This window comes from Poecilia formosa, unplaced genomic scaffold, assembly GCF_000485575.1.
Source record: "Poecilia formosa unplaced genomic scaffold, Poecilia_formosa-5.1.2 Scaffold351, whole genome shotgun sequence".
NCBI lineage: Eukaryota > Metazoa > Chordata > Actinopteri > Cyprinodontiformes > Poeciliidae > Poecilia > Poecilia formosa.
In genome coordinates this window covers 44,404-66,109 of record NW_006800290.1, presented here as the reverse complement: position 1 = coordinate 66,109, position 21,706 = coordinate 44,404, and the positions used below count along the sequence as shown (strand labels likewise).

Here is a 21,706-nt window from a genome sequence, read left to right as displayed (position 1 = left end):
TTTCTTTCTTTCTTTTTTTTTCCAATTTCCAATTCTCTCCGTCGCAGTTGGGACGTGATATTTACATGACCCGGTTGCCTGGTGGAGGGAGTGAAAGAGGAGGAAGAGGCAACGGATTCATTTTTAAGGAGGGGAGGGGCTGTTTCCTCATCTCTGTTTCTCACCTCGAATGTCAGCCGCGCACTTGTTCAGTTGACACGATGGCACCTGTCAATGAACTCATTGAGTTTGTCGCAATTTGCCTCGAAGTAGCGCCCCTTACCTGGAGGACAAAGTTGTCGGGTCCATCATGTGAAGCGGCCTGTATGGAAGTAAATATGTGCCATCAGAATTTGAATAAAAAATGCATCTGAAACGTTAATGTTGTATATTTGCGCTTACTTTTTCAATTTAAAAAAAATCTGTCATTATTTGTACATTTGCAATTTTCATTTGTTAAAAAAAAGCACATTCCTATTGCAAAGTGATACAATTTTCAATATAGGCCTATATATTTTTTCAGTGTTAGAAAAATTCAGCATATAAAAAATTCAACTTTTGAAAATTCAAATGCAATATTTTCAGTGTCCTAAAAATTCAACTTGCTCAAATTTACTGTCTCAAATTCAGCATCTAAAAATTCGATGTACAAAAATGACAAGGTTACTATTCTATACTTGCGCCAAGTCTAGAATCTTTAAAGATAACTGATGGGTGGCGAAATATTTAAGTATTTCTTGTGCGGCCCGGTACCAATTGGTCCACAGACCAATACCAGTCCGCGGCCCGGGAGTTGGGCACCACTGCTATTTAGGAAACCAGTTAGCTAAAGGTGATACAGACTCGCTTCCTTCAGAGCAGTGAGCTTATGCCCTTGATAAAGCTGTTAAAATTCTAAAAGCGCTTCCTCTGGGGAATTTCAAAATGAAACACTGGAAAATATAAAATTGCAGTTATAGTTTGAACCACCTTAACTAAAAAGCTTCGAGGAAAACATCTTCAATCTGAAAAACATAAAAATAAACTTCTGCCTGAATTAGAAGCTTAAAGCTCAGATCAACTTAAGTTTCTATTACATTAAGCCTTAAAACTAATGGTGAAATTAAAACAAATTGAAATGGGCTAAATGGCACGGGGGATTAAAATTAAGGTGAATTTACTACGTGTGTACAGACAATTGCATTAAAAAACCACATGGCAGATAAAAAACTTTATTTGGTCATTAAACATCCAGCAACCCACATTACATAAGAAGAAATATTTTTAAAAAATCATTAACAAATCAGCACATTATCCCAGTGATTTTCTGAGGTTTGAATAAATCAGTAAAAATCACAGTAAAGTGCCCTGATGTGACACATCAAGTCCTGAAGTTTTCTAGAAAACTTAAAGAAACAATGAAAATATGGAGTTAAAAAAGTAAAAACCAAAACAAACCGAAATATTAAAATACTGAGAATCAATGACTATGATGCAAAACATCATTATTTAGATATTTTAGAATGAACATAAAAATCATCATACATAAAAATATGTAAAATCTTTTATTCCAGATAAAATGCTGGATGTTCCTCAAAACTACTCTAAGATCAGAGTTTCTGTGGGACAACCAGTTCTAAACTGGTTCTGTGATGGAAGCTGAAGTTTCTCTGCAGTTTCCAGTAAAGCATCTTTTTATCTGTGGAGCTTTGAGGAACATTTTCATGTCAACAGAAGGAAGAAGCAACAGAAAGTTTAGGTTTGAAGTGTCTTTCATGATTCAAAGCTGAACTGAAAACGATTTCCATTCTCAGACCATTTCTGGTTCCAGGATGAAAATTAATCACAGAGAAAAAGGATCAACTTTCCAGGTGAATCCAGTTCAGATCAAAACTCCATGAAACCTCTAAATGGAGCCCATTTTGAATTGGATCTTTATTGATCCAAAGAGACAAATAATATTGCACACTAAATGACAGACATGAGAAAATATACAGGAGGAAAATCTTTGAGGTCAGAGGTCATCATCATGATCCAGTCAGAGTCTCTTTGGACTCAAACTGCTGCATCTTCAACCTCTGAGGATCAGCAATACACAGAGACCATTCTCTGCTTTATAGAGATCAGTCCCACCACCTGCAGAGAGAAGGATGGAGAGAGCAGATCAGTGAGTGTTTCCAGCCTCTCCAGCAGCAGTCAGTGACGCAGCACATCCAGTAGATGGTTTCCAGGCTGCAGTCAGACTGATCTCAGAGCTGTGACCAAGATGAACCTGATCAGTCATTTCCTGTTGATCTGAGAGAACAAGCAGATCTGAGATCAGATCTGCTGCTGCCACAGTTTGATGAATGAGGACCACTGTCTCTAGAGATGTTGGACAGCTGGACACTGGAGTCCAGCTGGACTTCTTGGAGACATGGACACAGCAACAACACTCATCTTCACACCAACACAAACACAGGAACACAGCAAGCTGCTGGCTCCTCTGATTGGCTGATAGCTGCCTCTGTGTCCAATCAGGAAGCCTGATCCACTCTCCTCCCACTGAGCAGCTGCAGCTTTACTGGGAACACTGGATCTTTACTTTGGTGCTAACTGGGTTTAGTTCAATATGCTGACAGCAGCTGGACTCACTACAAACATTTACGTACTTACACTAGATAATCTACAAGATCCTTCAACTGCTGAACATCTGACTCATTCAGGTCGTTCTTGCTCAGGTTCAGTTCTCTCAGACGGAGGCTGTTGGACTTCAGAGCTGGGGCCAGATCATCACAACTGATCTTTGACACGCTGCAGTTCATCAACCTGAATAAAGAATAAAAGATGTGAGCAACAGGATGCAGGTTAACCAGTCCAACAGAACTAGTTAAAGATTCTCATGAATATTGATGCCAACATGCTGCTGCTTCAATAAAGACCTGCTGACCTCAGAACCAGAACCAGAACCTGGTACTGACTCATGTTGTGATGGAGGATTTTAGTCAGTAAAATCATTTCAGGTTCTGATCAAAGTGTTGAAGCATCAGTCATTGATTATTGATTTGTTCCTGTCAGATTCCAGGAGCTGGAATTCACTTCTCTAGACTGGGTTGAATGACCTTTGACCTGTTTCATATGAGGGGGATTTCTACATACTGGAGGTCCGAATGCTGTCCTTTTCTGACCTCAGATCAGCGGGTCCACTCAGAGGGACTAAATTAAACTCTGGATCCATGTTCAGGAACCAACTCAGAACAGAAGATATGAACTTTGATTTATGATCAGTTATATCTAATTATTCACAGAAATATTAAATAAACTAAAATAATTATATAATTACATACACCAGTTTCTGAAGTCTGCAGCCTTCAGTCTGTAGAAAACCACAGAGCTCCTTTACTCCAGAATCTCCCAGGTGGGTTCCGTACAGCTCTATTAATGTCAGATGGGTCGGGTTGGACTTCAGAGCTGAGAACAGAGAAGTCCGGCTGGTTTCTGACAAACTGCAGCTCCACAATCTGAATAAAGAATAAAAGATGCGAGCTGAAGGCAACAGGATGCAGTTAAAACTGAAATATGAACAAATAAATGATAAAAAAAGTAGAAAATGGATTTCCCCGAATGCAAAAGAAACATGATGAACTGATTCTAACATCTGATCCAGTCAAACTGGTTTAAAGAGTCCAAACCAGCAGAACCAGAACATTTTTATCAAAAAAGAAACTCAAAGTTTTTCTAAAAGTTTCTCAGGATCTTAGGACACATGTGTCAAACTCAAGGCCCGCGGGCCACATGTGGCCCGCCATGTCATTTTATGTGGCCCGCTCAGCGTTTTATAGGCCCATGATTGACTTAAAATAGGTTTTGAGCACGAATTGACTACAAACTACAACTCCCATAATGCATTCCGATTGTTAGCAGCCAACATTACGGCTTCTCGCCACTAGAGAGCAGCAGAGTCACCTCAAGCTGCTTATTGATTTTACCAGCGAATAAAACTGAAACATCGACAAGCTAACATCAAAACGTCCAAGAAAAGAAAAATCAATCTACAAGTAAGACTGTGGATGAAGATGTGTGAGTTGGTGTCAGGGCAGCAGGTGGCGCTAGACTTTTTTTGTTATCCGTTATCTTGACCGACAACATTAAAAAAAAATCGGTCCTGTACTATTTTTATCCTGAAATAACAATCATATTAACATTGGCTATTTAGCCGCATTTTATGCGGTTTAGTTAATATTCACCGTGAATCCAGATCCCATCACAGATTAAGCAGATAAATGTATCTACATTTTTCTCCGTAGTGACAAAAACCACTGACTGAGGCCCCAATAACTTTTAATAAATTAAATTAAGCGACTTCACTTAAATTAGCATCACTTCACCCGCTGGGGTCTGAAAGCACTTCGTCCTGGATCCAAACAGATCAACTGAACTCTGAGTGTTTTACCCTGCGCGGTCCGGTGTGAGCTTTTTTATTTATTTATTTATTTTGCCTGGTTTCGCTTCTCCGAAACGGTCAGATGTTTCGTCTGCAGCTCCTCCAGAGCGCCGCTCTCCTGGGTAACGTGAACCCAGAAGGCTGCATTTGCTAAATCCGCTGGATGAGTTACTTCCAGCAGTTTTTAATTCTTCGCAACGGCGGAGCCGCGTCCGCAGTGGTTGAGCAGCGGACTGCGCATCATGTTACAGTCTAATTAACTTCTGCATCGTCATTTATTTCCTCAAGATAAACTGCTGGCTCCTCAAATGGATTAACACAAAGTTGCATTCTCTTTAGTTTTCTCTGGTCTGTAATGGAGACTTGAATTTAACGCCGCATTTCAACAAAAGGTTTTGAATGCGCTTCCTAACCAGAAGCTCCAAAGCGTTATTTAACAATATGAGGTGTTGTTTAATTTATTTTTAACACTGTATTTTTATACATTTTTGCTAGGGCTGCCCAAGTCTAGTTTTCCAGAGCTACTATCTGCAACTTTAGATGCGTTCCTTCTCTAACACACCTGGATTATTGACTCATTATAAGCCTCTACAGAACTGAGTTGCTGCTGATGAGGGAAGTCAACCTTTTGTCTGGGGTGTGTTTTAGCAGGGATGCATCTAAAAGTTGCATTCTGGAGGACTGAACCTGGCCACTCCTGATTTGTACCGTCAATGTGGCCCGTTGAGGGTGGCCAATATGCTGAAGAGGCCCTCGGTGAAATTGAGTTTGACACCCCTGCAGTAGGATGTTTTTTTTCCTCTCTCCATGTTTCGTCAGCTGACTGCTCTGTACCAACATTTATCATCAGAGATATTTTATGTCTCCAGTTTTTGTTCATTAATCTATTAATTATGTTCTCTTGCTAGTTGTATTTTAACTGCAGCTCATTACTAAGTATGACATGTAAAGGGGTTTATTTCAATTTGTCTAATTCAGCGTTTTACAATATCCATTACAGCTCACATTCTGAACATTGATCATTTTTCTCGTTTTGTGTTGATTCCAGTTACTGAACTATCAACTAGAAAATTTTAACATTTTCTCTGTGAGATTGATGTGGGTAATTTAGTTAAGTTATGAATCCTTCATCAGAGCCGGCTGCAGAAATGGGAACATTATCATAAAGGAACAACGTGATTGTGAAGATGAGTCATTTTTAAATCTATTTTTCCCAGGTAAACCACATGAGAATGATTTTAGTGAACTAAAATTGCACACAAAGCATTACAAAGGTAAGATCTAATTTCCTGTCATCATTCACAGATATATCAATAATTAAAATAATTAGAATACACCAGTGTCTCCAGTCTGCAGCCTTCAGTCTGTAGAAAACCACAGAGCTCCTTCACTCCAGAATCTCCCAGGTTGGTGCTGCAGTACAGATCCAGTACTGTCAGATGGGTCGGGTTGGACTTCAGAGCTGAGAACAAAGAAGTCCAGCTGGTCTCTGACAAACTGCAGCACTTTAATCTGAATAAGGAATAAAATATGTAAGCTGAAGCCAACAGGATTTAAAACTGAAATATGAACAAATAATAAAAATGTAGAAAATGTATTTCCCTGAATGTAAAAGTCTCAGAAACATGATGAACTGATTCTAACATCTGATCCAGTCAAACTGGTTTAAAGAGTCCAAACCAGCAGAACCAGAACATTTGATCCAGAAAGGAAATTAAAGTTTTTCTAAAAGTTTCTTAGGATCTTAAACTAAGTCAGATATTTTTTTCTCTCTCCATGTTTCCTTACAGGCTTTGTATTAGCCGACAGCTCTTTACCAACATTTATTTTTAAATGGAGGGGTTTGAGTGTCCCATTGAACCTATGAGCTATGATGTCTGGGGCTTCATGCCCCTGGTAGGGTCACCCAAAGCAGACAGGTCCTGGGTGAGGGGCCAGAGAAAGCACAGCCTGAAGACCCCTTTGATGAGTTACGACAATGGACTTGGTTTTCCCTCGCCCGGACGTGGGTCACCGGGGCCCCACTCTGGATCCAAGCCTGGAGGTGGGGCACAATGGCGAGTGCCTGGTGGCCGGGCTTTTACCCATGGAGCCCGGCCAGTCACAGTCTGAAGAGGAAATATGGGTCCCCAGTCCAATTGGCCCACCACCTGTAGGATGGGCCAAAGGGGTCAGGTGCAGTGTGTGATGGGTGGTGGCTGAGGGAGGGGACCCTGGCAGTCTGATCCTCGGTTGCAGAAGCTGGCTCTTGAGACGTGGAATGTCACCTCTCTGGTGGAGAAGGAACCGGAGCCGGTGTGTGAGACTGAGAGGTTCCGGCTAGAAATAATTGGTCTCACCTTGACGTATCGCTCTGGTTCTGGAACCAGTCTCCTTGAGAGGGGCTGGACATATTTCCACTCTGGAGTTGCCCATGGTGAGAGGCACCGGACAAGATTTTGCATAATTGTTGCCCCCCCATCTTGGCGCCTGTATGTTGGGGTTTACCCCGGTGAGCGAGAGGGTAGCCTCCCTCTGCCTACAGGTGGGGGGACGGGTTCTGACTGTTGTTTGTGAACAACAGTTCAGATTAACCACCCTTTTTGGAGTTCTTGGAGGGGTACTGGAGAGTGCCCCTCTGGGGACTTCCTTGTTCTACTGGGGGACTTCTACACTCACGTGGCCAATGACAGTGAGACCTGGAGGGGCATAGTTGGGAGGAATGGCCCCCCGATCTGAACCCGAGTGGTGTTCTGTTGTTGGACTTCTGTGCTGGTCATGGATTGTCCATAACGAACACCATGTTCAGGCATAAGGGTGTCCATATGTGCACTTGGCACCAGGACACCCTAAGCCGCAGTTCGATGATCGATTTTGTCATCGTTTCATGTTTAAACTTTACCTTTAATAACATAAAGTTACCTAATTTTTAAAGTGCAATCAGTAATACTTTTATAACAAATTTATATCAGTAATGATGTCTTGGTTAATGTCAAGTTGTCATAATTTACCAAATAACGCTTTCTGACAACAGTCATAAATATTCATGAAGGCTTATTGATGTTAATGACAGGTGTTATGTCATGTTTATGAAAATGTCATGATAGTCTTATTCACCCCCCTTCAAATAAAGTGTTACCGAGAAATTTGTTACCCGCCGTTGTTGCCTCAGTGTTGATTTATGAGGCAAAAATGACTCAAAAAATGGCATTGAGGTATGTTATGTCTGCCATAGTAACAGTTTGTTTGTCGGAGGACAGCTCTACTTCCACAAGGGGGTGGAGCTGGCGTCATGTAAATTATATCTAATTATTCATTGAAATATCCATAATTATATAATTAAAGTACTTCAAAATCTTCAGTCTGCAGCCAGGAGTCTGTAGAAAACCACAGATCTCCTTCAGTCCAGAATCTCCCAGGTTGGTGCTGTTCAGATCCAGTTCTGTCAGATGGGTCGGATTGGACTTCAGAGCTGATAACAGAGAGGTCCAGCTGGTTTCTGACAAACTGCAGTCCCAAAATCTGAATAAAGGATAAAAGAAGAATAAATAGGATCTTAGAAGAGTTTTATAAAAACCTCTACACATCTACTAATAAACCTGACATGGAAGAAATGAATGCTTTTTCCCCATCATTGAAGCTGTCAACCATCTCCAATGAGAAAAGAGAAAAATTGGATTCTCCTACAATCTTGCCTATGAAACCTGGGAAATCGCTGGGCCTGGATGGCTTTCCAGTCGAATGTTATAGAAAATATATTGACACCATTGCCCCAGTACTCCTTGATGTATATAGAGAAGCCTTTGAGTCAGGTTCTCTACGTGACATTTCAATGAGGCTCTGATATCACTTATTCCTAAAAAAGACAGAGATCTTTCAGACCCATCTAACTACAGACCCATTAGTTTTATATTAGTAGACTGTAAAGTATTAACAAAAACACATCACGTTTCTTCTGGATACCATAAATGAAGACCAGGTAGGCTTTATTAAGAACAGATCTTCAATCAACAATATGAGAAGGTTTACTCATCTAATACATTTGAATTCCTCTAATCCAATCCCTGTTGCGGTGCTCTCTTTGGATGCTGAGAAAGCCTTCGACCGCAGGGAGTGGGGGTTTCTCAAAACAACACTTCTAAAATTTGGATTTGGATCTATGTTCTGCATATGGGTGGAAATATTATATTCTAAACCAAAAGCAGCAATTAAGATTCTTTTCCCTTTGGTTGTGGAACCATTAGTAGTAGCAATAAGAGTCGACCCAAGAATTAAAGGAATTCATACAGGAGGAAAAGAGCACAAGTTGTTTATGTATGTGGATGACATCTTAGCTGTTATAGCAGATCCAATCATCTCGGTTCCTGATACAGTCTGTCTGTCAGAACAAACTCAGATTTTCCTCTGGAAGCTGTTCTCAGTGGTTTTGAGGATGGCTGACTTGTGCTTTGCTCCATCAGTGGAATTGACACTAAAATAGAAACTCATCACTTGCTTCCATTTTGTTTTGCTTCCTGCCAGCATTAAACTCCTGCTTGTGTTGCAGCTCCATATGAGCAGGTAGTCAAGTCCCCAGAAAGCTTCCCTGTTTCTAGGAACCATTTCATTGAGAGTTAGTCGATTTTCTCTGTCCATCTCTGTCAGTCTGAAACTTTAGTCTGAGCATGTGGAGAACCTCTCCTAACACACCTGGTTCAGATTAATGTGCTGCAGTCTTTGCTTGTTCTGAAATCAGAATACTCATGTCAAGAAGAACCTGCAGCCTGTTGAGCTCAGAATAAAACTCATTTGTCTGAGTTTTTTCAAACAAAGCTGAAGTTGGTTTCTGATTGAAGTTTATGATTCAGGAAATGGATAAAGGGCAATTCCACCTAATTATTCACCACCTTCAGCATCTTTAATCTACTCTAGTTAAAACACTACAACACCTAGACTCTTTAAACCTGGACTGGATTATTATCAACTAATAGCAGAATATTTAAACTAAGTGATGGATTAGTGGAACTTCAATAAAGGAGGATTCCATTATCTCTCATTTGCATCTTGACCTTGATCCAAGTCCAGGAACAAAGTCAGAAAATATTTATTGGAACAGAAGATATGAACTTTGATTTTATGATCAATTGCATATAATTATTCACAGAAATATCATTATAATAATTAAAATACCCCAAATACTCCAGTCTGCAGCCTTCAGTCTGTAGAAAACCACAGAGCTCCTTCACTTCAGAATCTCCCAGGTTGTTGTTTTTCAGCCACAGTTCTGTCAGATGGGTTGGGTTGGACTTCAGAGCTGAGAACAGAGAAGTCCAGCTGGTCTCTGACAAACTGCACCACTCCAATCTGAATAAAGAATAAAATATGTGAGCAGAAGCCAACAGGATGCAGGTTAAAACTGTCTCCATTTTCTGTCTCTGGTTTGTTAAATACAATCCTGATCCTCCTTGAGTTTTATCTTCATTTTAAATATTGATCAACTCATTTAACATGAGCCTTTCTCTCTCACAGACACAGCAGCCTGAATGAGATTTATTTTGTTTACTGCTGATTATTTGTTTGTAGTTTTAGTTTTAAGTTTCCAGCTTAGTAACCATCAGACTTTATTGATCCAGTAATTTAACTGTGAAGTAAAATAAAATCAGGGGATAAGATGGGCTTCACATGCAAATATTGGCCGATAATGATCTCCCAAAATTAAGGAAATCAGCGCCCAGAAATCTATTGGCTGATAAAATTCATCCATCCATGCATTTTCTTACACCCTTGTCCCTTAGTGGGGTCGGGAGGTGCTGGTGTCCATCTCCAGCTAACTATCCAGGCGAGAGGCGGGGTCACCCTCGACAGGTCGCCAGTCTGTTGCTGGCTGATAAAATATCCTGTACTATACAGGATATAATGTAAATAGCACTATCAGAGATGCAATAAGTTCATAGCAGGTAAGTAAATGATCTAATCGTCTAATTGTTGATCCAGCAGGTCAACCTTGTTAGCAAAAATAGAGGGCCCCAAAACTAAATTTTGCTTAGGGCCCCATGGAGTCTCTGGCCGCCTCTGATCTGAATCTTTACCAAACCAAACTGAAACATCTCCATCATTAATTAACATCATTTAAATTATTTTACTCATTTCTGTTCATCAGTCAAAAACATTTTAAAAACTGAAAAACAAAGTCAAATAGTATTAAAGTCTGAAATAAGAAAATAATTAATTTATAAGGTAAAATGTTTTAGGTTTTTTAAAAATAAAATATATTAGAGTAAAAATATTGATTAAAATATCAATGAATGATTTTATTGGATAAATAGAGAAAACAAACCCCAGTTTCTTCACTTTACTGACTGAACTCTCCAGGATCTCAGACAGACTCTTCATATCAGAGTCTCCACCGTCACGTATATTGATCTGACTTATTTCCAGTTCAGTCAGATCTGGGTTGGACTTCAAAGCTGAGGGCAAAACTTCACATTCAGGCCCATGGAGCGGACAGCCACCAAGTCTGTGATTAGAGAAGACATAAATTCAGTTCTAATAAAATCAATCTGGATCATAAACAGACCAAATATGATAACAGTGATGTCATCATCTGATCTTCAATTTTCCAAGTTTGACCCAACAGAGAATCTGTGCAGTTCATGACTAAAGTCCAGGTTCTGGTTCTGGTTCTGGTCCAGGCTTCATGTCCTCAGACCTTCAGCTGCAGTCAGATGCTGAAGATCTTCTGTCATCTGATGGAGTTACAGCATCAGAGCCTCAAAGGAGCTGATGAAGAGGCTGACTGAGCTGAATGAAGGAAACTACTGGAGATGATGGGGAGAAAGCAGAAATGCTCATAGGTCTGACTCACACCTGACTTGGACTAGAACGTTTGTCTCCTTGAGATCTTCCACAGGAAGTGAGTTATAAATGAAGTGAGCAGAGCAGGAAGTCCAGGCTGCTGTGGACCTCTGGCATCTCTGGGTTTGTTTAGCCAATATCTGCTGCAGCATCTAGAATCCTCATCATCATTAATAATAGCAGTATATTCTATAGAAAGATTCTCCCAGCAGCAGGTTATTAAATGCGGCCACAGAGGAAACTGGGAGCAGACCAGACACATGATTCTCCCAGTTCTGTCTCCGTTCATCTGCTGGATTTGATGCTTTAACAAAGTAGAAAGTGGACAGTCGTCAGCCTGCTTCAGCTAAAAGCTTCAGGTTGTTCTGGTCGTCCTGCAGAGCAGCAGTAAACAGAGCATTAGTAAGGAGACAGACCATGTTTGGGTCCAGCAGCATTTTTCATGGTGAAGCAGTGAAAGTTCTCCAGGAACTAAAGAGGCTGGGATGCCTAAAGAGTTGAAGCTCATGTCTCTGCAGGTCTTCATGGAGGACAGCTAACAGCTTTAACAAAGGCTGCAGATGAAGAGTTGATGAGGAAAATGGTTCCAGCTCTGGAAGCAGAGTTCTCAGCACTTTGAGAGGATCTGACAGAAACTAGGACTTTTTCTGAAACCAGATAACAATTACCACATTTTGATCTCATTTACAAACTTAGAGAAAACTAGTGGGAGGAGGAAAAGTTGGTTCACAAAGTTTCTAATTAGTTTCCATGGCAACAACAGTATGTTGGGGTTTATATTTATTTTTTCATCAAACCTAAACAGTGACTTTATAAAAACAGCCAAAAATCCTAAAAAGGGAATTATGGAGTAGCAGCTCAATGAGTGAAGAATAGTTTAAAGTTAAAATGTGTTGCTGCCTGATTAGATCTTTCAGAGAAAAAAAACAATTTTTTAGAGTTTATAAGTTTTAGTGGCTGAAATAGTACAAAGGATGAAGGAAGTAGTTAAAGACCAAAAACATCCAGAAGCAACTTGAAGAAACAGGAGGGCAATAGTGCTGAATCAGCATTCACACAACATCTCGACTCACCGAGCCTTTCTGCAGTTCCTCACAGCTGGAACCAGTCTCTGTCGTCCTTTTTCTGATGTGTTGTACTTCTCCAGGTCCAACTCATCCAGAACCTCTGACATCTGCAGCATGAAGGCCAGAGCTGAACAGTCAGTCACTGAGAGCTCCTTCCCTGATAGCAGGAGCCGTTTGATCTCCTTAGTAAATGAAATGTGATTCATCTCCATCAGACAGTAGAAGATGCTGATGCTTCTGTCAGGACAGATTCTATCAGTGTTCATCTCCTTCAGGTTGGTGATGATTCTCTGGATGGTTTCTGAACGGTTCTCTGTCTGACCCAACAGATCACCTAAGAGTCTCTGGTTGGACTCCACAGTGAGACCATGAAGGAAGCGGGCAAACAGGTCTAGGTGGCCATTTTCACTGCTGAGGGATTTCTCCATGACTTTCTTCATGAACTCATCTAGAGATGTTTCATTGTATTCTTCTCCCAGAAATGCCTTGATCACCTCTGAGTTCCTGCTGGTGAAACAGTGGAGCATGTAGACTGCAGCCAGAAACTCCTGGATGCTGAGATGAACAAAGGAGTAGATGGAGAAGTCACCCACCCCACTCTCCTCTTTAAACATTTCAGTGAACACTCCTGAGAACAACGCAGCATCTTTGATGTCGATGCCACACTGTGTGAGCTCTTTGTCATAGAATATCAGGTTTCCCTTCAGCAGCTGCTCAAAAGCCAGTCTTCCTAGAGACTCAATCAGCTTCCTGTTCTCTACACTCCAAATTGATTTTGTCTTTGGTCGTCCATCATACTTTTCCTCCTTAATTTTGGTCTGAAGCAACAAGAACTTGATGTACATCTCAGTCAGGGTCTTGGGCAGTTTTCCTCCCTCTCTGGTCTTCATCCCATCCTCCAGAACTGTAGCAGTGATCCAGCAGAAGACTGGAATGTGACACATGATGTGGAGGCTTCGTGATGCCTTAATGTGGGAGATGATGCTGCTGGCCTGCTCTTTATCTTTGAATCTTTTCCTAAAGTACTCCTCCTTCTGTGAATCAGTGAACCCTCTGACCTCTATAACCTTGTCAATGGACCTATCTGGGATCTGATTGGCTGCTGCAGGTCGTGTGGTTATCCAGATGAGAGCAGAAGGAAGCAGTTCCCCCCTGATGAGGTTTGTCAGCAGAACATCCAGTGTGGTGGACTTTGAAGGGTTAGTGAGGAATGGACTGTTGTTGAAGTCCAGAGGAAGTCGACTCTCATCCAGACCATCAAAGATGAACAGAACATGAACATTTTCAAAGTTGTAGATTCCTTTGGTTTTAACAAAGCGGTCATGAATCAGTTCCACCAAACTGGTTTCTTCTTTCAAGTTATTCAGCTCTCTGAAAGTGAATGGAAATATGAACTCTATGTTCTGGTTGGTTTTCCCTTCAGCCCAGTCCAGAGCAAACTTCTGTGTTAACAGTGTTTTCCCAATGCCAGCCACTCCCATGGTCATCACTGTTCTGATTGGTTGCACTCTTCCGGGTGGGAGCTTAAAGATGTCTTCTAGTTTTATTGTTGTTCCTTGCTTGTTGGATGCTGTTTCAATCCGTTTGACCTCATGTTCGTCATTGACCTCTCCACTTCCTCCCTCCAAGATGTAGAGCTCTGTGAAGATCTGGTTTAGAAATGTTTTCTTTCCACGTATTGCAATGCCTTCATAGATAGTTTGGAACATATTCTTTAGAGACTCTTTAAGGTCATGTTGACACTGATCATCAAAATCTGAACACAGAGACAAAAACACAGAATATTAATTTAGCAAATTAATATTCACAATATATCTATAATTTATAAATCAATATGTCTAAAAAAGGAGTTCATTCCAACTACAAACCATGAGGATTTAATTCAGAAAAAACCTGAAACATGCAAAACATGAAGAAATGATTCATACAGCTGTACTCTACAGCTTGTTGATCCTGCTGAACATTCAAAGGGTTTTTACAGTGGAGCCCCCTCCCCCCTTTTATATCAATCTGCAGGAAAAATGTCCATAGTTTTTGACCTGCAGCTCAGCAGGAGGTGTGAGCAGGATATTATCAGACAATACACACAAAACTATCGTTGCACCTGATCCACAAAAACACAGCCACATCCCCAACACGCATAAAGTGCACAAACCTAAACCACACTGATAGGCCACATGACACTTCGTCACAACGCCCTGGTGGGCACGCCCCACTATTTGAGAAGTACTGATGTAGCGGGAGAGAGGGTGAAAACAGACACAGTGACGCCTTGTGCTTGGTTACTTCTTGCTTGTTGCTCCTTGGGCAGTATTCATAGTTGAGCATTATTTACCATCAGGGCATTGCCTCAATTGCTATGCTTAATGGTGCAAACAGTGGTGGCTTCTGACATGAGCGATATGGGCAAACGCCCAGGGGTCTTAGTCTTGACTTGCTCTCGGACCCTAAAAGTCTTGGTCTTGGATTAGGTGGTCTTGACCTCAACACTAGTTTAAGGATTAGCAGAGGAGTGCTGCTGTCATAACTTCCTGAATGTTTAGTTTTAGAAAGAGCAAGAGTTTTTAAAGAGACAGAGGCCCAATTTTAAGGCCATAAATTGGGAAGTAAAATTTCTTATATACTAATATCACCCATAGTTACTGGGTGATATTATGCTATAAATTGACACTATGTTCCTGGAATACATAATCCTTCCCCTTTAATGTATGATTCTAAGATCCTCGTTTTTGTTGCTGCTGTAGAAGTACTGAGTGGTACAACCCGACATGTCGCCCTTCCCTTTTATCTATTTGAACAAAACTTTAAGGCAGTTCTAGCTCAGAGGGAGGGGTCATAACCCCCACCAGGAAATCATGTCTGTTCTGTGAAGGAGACGTGCAAAGAGGAACCAAAACTGGAGAAACTACTGGGAATTCAAGAAGTTTTCTAAGAGTCACATCATGAGGTTTATGTTGTTCTGAGAGCAATTAGAAGAGATCAGATTGATTTATCATTTAGTGTGTTTAATCAAAGACAGTAGAGACTGTAAAAGAAGCTTTAATGAACTGTGTGTCTCACCTTTAACAGGGGAGTCAGAGGACAAACTCAGCTGATTGGACAGAGTCGGATCTATGTGATGAAGACGTTTGATAGTCAATCTGCAGGCTCTCTGTCCTTTCATCCTCACAGCATCTATGGTTTCCCTGGCCTTCTTTGTTGTGATTAGGTTCCCTTCAAGTATCGCTCGTTTCTCCGAAAGATTAAAGACACCATCTGTTTCCAGGTCATCGAGGAGCTGAGTCAGGATTTCCTCAGAAACTCTTTTCACAAACTCACTCCGAGCCCTGAAAAGTTTCATCTCTGCAGGCAGAAATCAGAAACAGGATTCATTCAAACTGACGTCTGAGAGAAATAGTTGATGAAGATCAACTATTCATGTTGCTCCATCCAGAGATTCCCCTTGGAGTCTGTTGGTCAGCTCCTCAGGTCTAAACCTGTTGTTGTGTTTCTGCCTCATATCTGAGTGACGACCACTGATTCTGTCTACATGAGACCAAATGAAGCTTCTAGTTCAGGGGTCCCCAAACTACGGCCCCCGGGCCAGATCCGGCCCGCCTCCACATTTGGTCCGGCCCCCTGAACAATACCAGAGAGCATTCAGATTTTTTTTCATTCATTGTATTTGCCGGTTTATGTGTGGATTTTTCTTCAACCACCAGGGGGCTCTTTAGCAGGAAGTGTGTCCTGTAAACTGTGGGTGTTTTGTTTTGCATGGCGCATTGCTGCCATCTGTTGGACTTTTAGGGAACTGCTTGACTTTTATGTTATTTAATCAGTACGGTTGTTTGCTAGCAGTAGAGCAGATGAACACGTTTCAGTTCAGGTCGAGTTCTTCGAAGCAATGCCTGTAAGTAGCAGCTTATACTTCAAAATTAGCCTTTATGTCAACTATGGGATATATACTAGTCAGTCCCAGTGACCGTTTCACTCAAGGTTGTTTCCCATGTGCTTTCTGGGTAAAAAATAAAACGAGAAAGCCCCCCCCTCCCAATAATTACCGGCAGCGCGTGATAAACATCAAACTTTTTCTGTAACAAAGTCACTCCGGCCCCTCACCACACAAGGGAAGAGTTATGTGGCCCTCACAGAAAAAAGTTTGGGGACCACTGCTCTAGTTCATCACTTTCTTTCCTTTCTTTTTTCTTTCTCCCCCCCACCTTTTACCATCATCACTTCACCTTAGGATCTGTGTCACCAAATGTTTGAATAAAATACATACCAGGTCTTTTCATCTGAGATAATAAATTAGTAATAAATTATGTGATTACTGGATAAATTAATTATAGTAATATTCCTGAAGTATCAGAACTGCTGGCCTGTTTGGTTCTGTTTCCATCTGAGTTAAGTTTTTACCTTCAGGTTTCACAGAAACTCACAATGTTTCCACCAGAGCTTCACTGAACAGGAAGCATGAAAACAATAAATACACACTGAGGCTAAGGTTCATCACATGGCAGCAACACAGGCTGTGATTGGTCAGTTTGTTCCTTTAAGATTCTTCATTCTGCTTCTGATCACTTACCAAAATCCTGCTGGTCGTCCTCTTTCTCTGCCATCTTTCATCTGGAAAATATGAATATTTATTATGGGGTGACTTTATCTCATAAATAATTTACTTTGGTCTTATGAATTTGGAACAGAGATTAAAACACCTGATTAAAGATGGAAAATAATCATTTAAAAAGACACAAAAAATAAATATAAATAGTTTTAGATGTAAATATTAATTTCCTTAGAAGAACACCCTTGTGGGGCAACCCTAATCTTTCTAATCATATTGCTGATTCACCATTGCAGGGTTGGAGAAATAGGAAAATCCAAGTAATAGCTGACCTGTATATTAATGATACACTAGCTGACTTTCAACAATTGAGTAAGAAGTTTGATCTTCCTAAAAACATTTTTAAAATTCTTACAGATCAGAAGTTGGATTAAAGAGAAGTCTAGTGAGACATTTCCAGCAATCCCAGTTGAAACCTGCCTGGAGGCATATTTATGTCACAAGCTAGACAGTTCAACAAAAGGATTGACGGCCTCTATATACGGCATACTTAATGGAACATTACCAATACATCAGGCGGCTAAAAAGCAAAAACGGGAAATGGAAATTGGATGTGTATATGAGGAAGAGGATTGAAGTCGATTATTAGAACAGTCACAAACCATGTTGATTTCTACAAACCATAGGCAAACTCAATTTAATATATTCCATAGGACATATTACACTCTGTATAGATTGAATAAGATGGACAACAAAATTTCTCCCAAATGTCAGAGATGCAAGGTGACCGATGGGGACCTTCTGTGTATGCTAAGGTATTGTCCAACAATAGGAAACTTTTTGAAACACATGATTGAGATCACATCTAGAGTTGTGGGACATCAGATTGAACAAGAACCCAGGGTGTGGATTTTAGGAGATTTAACAACTATTAAAATAAATTATTATAAGAAATACTTTATTTTCTTGCAAGCACAGCAGCAAAAAATGTATTTTAAAAAATTGGAATTCTGAAAAATTGCCATCAATCAGACAATGGATTGATGAGTTGGTGTCTCACTGTAACTCGGAAAAGATTCTTTATAATGTGAGAGGAAAACAAGAAGCATTTGGGGCAATATGGGGCCCCTTCATGGAAATGTTATCGTCTATGGATGTGACTGACCGGGAAGCGGAATGACTCTTTTTTGGATTAGTTCAAACATAAGCTGGCAGTACTATGGTTGTGTAATCATATTAATTGGAGCTGTATTATCCTGTAAGTGAGACACTTAGGGGGTGGGAGGGATTGAGGTGGATGGGTGCGGTGGAGGGGGAGAAAGAAAGAATAAATAATGACTGATTTATTGACACTTTAATAGGCATGACCAGTTGTGTTGAATAGTTGTCAGGTTATTTTGAGGTTTTGCTTTTGTGTTTTTCACCCAGTTTCTTAACAATGTACCAAATATAATTGTTTGTCATGCATTTGAAAATGAACAGAAATAAAACTGTTAAAAAAAAACTGAAGGTTTTTAAAGGTGCAGAACTGATCAGGTTATTTCTATTAATCACAGCAATACCATTACTTGTTTTGCTTTTCTAAAATAAATAAATAAATATGTAATGTTATACAGTGTGAACTTTAAACTAAATTTTTCTCCTTTCATTATATTTTCACTGTTAAAATGACAGAAGACGAGAGTCCCAGAAAGGCTGATATTCTAAGCACAAAAAGTTCAAATCTTTCTCTATAGAAAGTGTTTCATAGTTAAGATAGAATTAAAGATTATAATGTTTATTGTAGATCAACTGTTTTAAAATATTTAATTATGTTTTGCAGATAAATATATTATCTTTAAAAGTTGAATGAAATGCTGCAAAGGAAAAGGTTAACAAAAAAGGGAAATATTTGGATAAGTAATTTCAACATGAATCAATTCTCTGTTTTCATCTGAGGTATTCTAGTCATTTAATGGGAGATTACACTTTTTTGTTTGTTTGTTTTAGATAATTTAGAATTTTTAATTTTTGCCAGAAAAAACACACACTAATACAATTTGATCTTCTGTCATGGGGCCCTAAATTCCTAGCAGCGCCCCCTGGATGTGTTCCACCAGGTCCCGATGTCATTAGATTGTTATTCCTGCAGAGGGCGCTGTTGCTTATTCACAGCTTGATCAGCTTTCCATAACTGAGCCACCTGCAGAGTGGACAGAAGTGAAGACTGTTGGTTATTTTGGTTGAAAATCTGAAAATAATTCATCCGTTTCCTTCCACTTCACAATTATGACATAATACTAATAATATAATTATCATATTACTTTCTTTTAGTCTCGCATAAAAAGGTTGATCTCTGGAACCACATAAAATATGATGCTTAAAGGGTGTAAATACTTTTGTATGGCTTTTGATTTAATCTCCGACTTGAAGCCGAGATAAATGATCCAATCATGGGAAAGGGGGGAGGATATGTTTTGAAATACTCTAGGGGGCGCTGTGTTGCTATGTCACCATAATCCCTTATTGTTGATCAAATGTGATCACAGCTGTCCTCTGTCACCACAGACTGATTCAATCTGGATTTTCTACTGATAAAAGCCCAGAGAAATCCTCTCAGATCAATAAATTATTGACTTCATATTGAAATATTTTCCTCCACCAACCAGGAACCCAGATATCCCAGCCAGGCCACAAACACTCAGAACCCTACTGGTACCAGTTTGACTCCACTATGAAACTGGGAGCAAGTTCAGCTTGTTGTCTGGGTTACAGATGAAAACTCTGAGAAAATCAGAGTTCCTGGTTGAAATCAGGTGCTGCAGCTCTGCATCAGAACCAGACCCAGTTCTGGTTCTGGTTCAGTCCAGCAGCTCAAGGAGAGAAAACCCAGTCAGGACTGGAAACCAGAAGAATGTGGAGTTAAAACTCACCTGATCAGGACTTTGATTCTCCTTCTGTTCACACAAACTGAGTCGGAGCAAACTGGAGAACTGGATCTGAGTCTCCAGAACTTAAATCGGACCCACCTGAGGCTCCGCCCCCTCTGACAACAGGGGGTGAAGCTTCAACACGATTCTTAGCATTCACCTGTCAGAATACTAAGAATCCGGCTGATCATCGTTACCTGGAAATGGATGTTTAAGAACAACAAGTTCACCTTTCAGTTTAAAGATTCTTTGTTTGAAACATATTCAGCATTTTCTGGATCAATATTTTATTAAGTTAATGGAGATTTTCAGCTTCATCTTTAAAGAACTTTAACAAACAACAAATCTCCACACAGAAACACAAGAACAATAAAACTAATAATAGTTTCTGCTTGCTCTAATCTGAGCCAACAGAACCAAGAACCTTGAAATGTTGATGTTTCTCCGCATGCAGACACAACCTTCTGATATGTTAATATTTAAAGACAGATTTTATGAACTTATTTAATAATGTTTAATGTTGATCTGAAGGAAACTTTCCATGCTGATTCTCACCTGAACCTCTTTCATTCCTGAACATAATGTTCTTTAAGCTTTGGGCTCTTTTTCAACAAGTGTGAACGTGCGGTATGCGTTTACTCAGAATCAGAATCAGAATTAGTAGAATTTTATTGTCACTGCCAGAAAGACAACAAAATTCCGGTTGCAGTGCAGCCATCCACTATACAACAAGCTGGGGGAGTGTGAGATGTTCATGAGTTTCTATCTCTCCTGTGCAGGAATGTTTCCTCGTTGCCTCATTTTGGGTTGAGATTCATCTATCACGCAGACGGCCTCACATTTAAATCTACAATATCCAGTTCTTAAGAAAAACAAACTTCATCAAGGTCAACCAGTGAAAGCTTTTATTTATTTTGCATGAGAAGCAAACAGGGGAAACGTTTTCATTACTGCAGATTTGTAGAAAGATTAAAGGTAAAAAATAATAATGAAGTATAACACCTAAAAATGAATCATTACTGTGTAAAAGTTTTAAAGCTGTCAGGTTGTTTAGTTTTCTTTCCCTCCAAAGATTCAGGCTTGGCGTAAAAACACCTTTTGACTGTGATCACCTTTACAGGAACATTATTATCTCCTCTGCTTTTCCACTGTATTTATCAAGGTATAAATAATTATCTGGGCTGAAATGAAGCTCAGAGGAAATACTTTTTATCATCAAGTAACTTCTGGATGCTAGCTGTTAAAGCTTTAGACACTAATTAGCATTAGCTAATAACAGACAGCTGGTTCATCACTGAGGGTCCTTCCACTAAACTTTCCAGGCAAACTAGGGTTGCCACCCGTCCCTTAAAATACAGTACAGAAGTATTTGGCTGTTAAATGCTGCGTATTGAATCGATACGGGACATGATTTGTTCTGTATTTCTATAAATGTCCGATACATGTTTTCTAATGAGAGAGCTGATGAAAAACCGCTGAGGAAAGATCAGTCAGGATCACAGCTGGAGCTGCTGTCCTTCAGTCTCTGTTTCCCCGCTTCACCATGTCGGGATTTAGCTGTAAAGATGCTACAAGTCAGAGCCCAACATGCTGAACATGTCTATTTCTGAATGTGAAGGAAACATATATGTATTTTCTATTCACTTTTGGATAATTTCTCTTTTATTCTTGGCTTTAGCCTGTGAACCAGGACGTCTCAGAAGCCTGAGAACCAGGACTTCTGAGAACCAGAAACCTGGTTCTCAGAGAAGCCTGAGAACTGACCAGACTGACCAGCAGACTGAAGCCCTGCCTGTGACCAGTGACCCCAGGATAATAAATACATGTTTTATTCTTTCACTTTTTGTGTATTTTTAAATATAAAGTATTAGTGTCTTAATACAGCTTATTTAATGAAATAAACATTATTTACTCTATTAGAATTATTTTCATTCTTTGCTGTCAATAGCAGAGTTGACATCAGACTGTCAACAAATAATAAACATGACATCGC

The 21,706-nt window shown here is 40.0% G+C and overlaps 1 protein-coding gene across 5 annotated transcripts; it reads right to left on the bottom strand.

Annotated features, from left to right (window-relative positions):
• Positions 1-1,184: 1,184 nt before the first annotated feature.
• On the bottom strand, positions 1,185-19,776 carry LOC103153467 (NACHT, LRR and PYD domains-containing protein 3-like). 5 transcript variants are annotated; one of them, XM_007574401.2, is made up of 11 exons: positions 19,717-19,776; positions 16,826-16,866; positions 15,322-15,603; positions 12,268-14,017; positions 10,677-10,856; positions 9,530-9,703; positions 7,709-7,882; positions 5,717-5,893; positions 3,285-3,458; positions 2,614-2,766; positions 1,185-2,094 (listed from the first exon to the last, which is right to left on the bottom strand). In XM_007574401.2, the coding sequence occupies exons 2-11, from the start codon at positions 16,857-16,859 to the stop codon at positions 2,082-2,084; spliced, it is 3,111 nt and encodes a 1,036-aa protein (XP_007574463.1). In that variant the 5' UTR covers positions 16,860-16,866; positions 19,717-19,776; the 3' UTR covers positions 1,185-2,081. The 5 variants fall into 5 exon arrangements, with proteins under 5 accessions (XP_007574463.1, XP_016517449.1, XP_016517450.1 ...); XM_016661963.1 differs by lacking the exon at positions 9,530-9,703; XM_016661964.1 differs by lacking the exons at positions 7,709-7,882; positions 9,530-9,703.
• Between the last annotated feature and the right edge of the window lie 1,930 nt (positions 19,777-21,706).

Bases quoted from the DNA above. Each gene is read 5' to 3' on its own strand.
- LOC103153467 (XM_007574401.2), bottom strand. From the start codon at position 16,859: ATGGCAGAGAAAGAGGACGACCAGCAGGATTTTG. The intron at 15,604-16,825 runs GTAAGTGATCAG...TTCTGCCTGCAG, and splicing joins GGACGACCAGCAGGATTTTG to AGATGAAACTTTTCAGGGCT. The intron at 5,894-7,708 runs GTACTTTAATTA...TTCCTTATTCAG, and splicing joins TGCAGACTGAAGATTTTGAA to ATTAAAGTGCTGCAGTTTGT.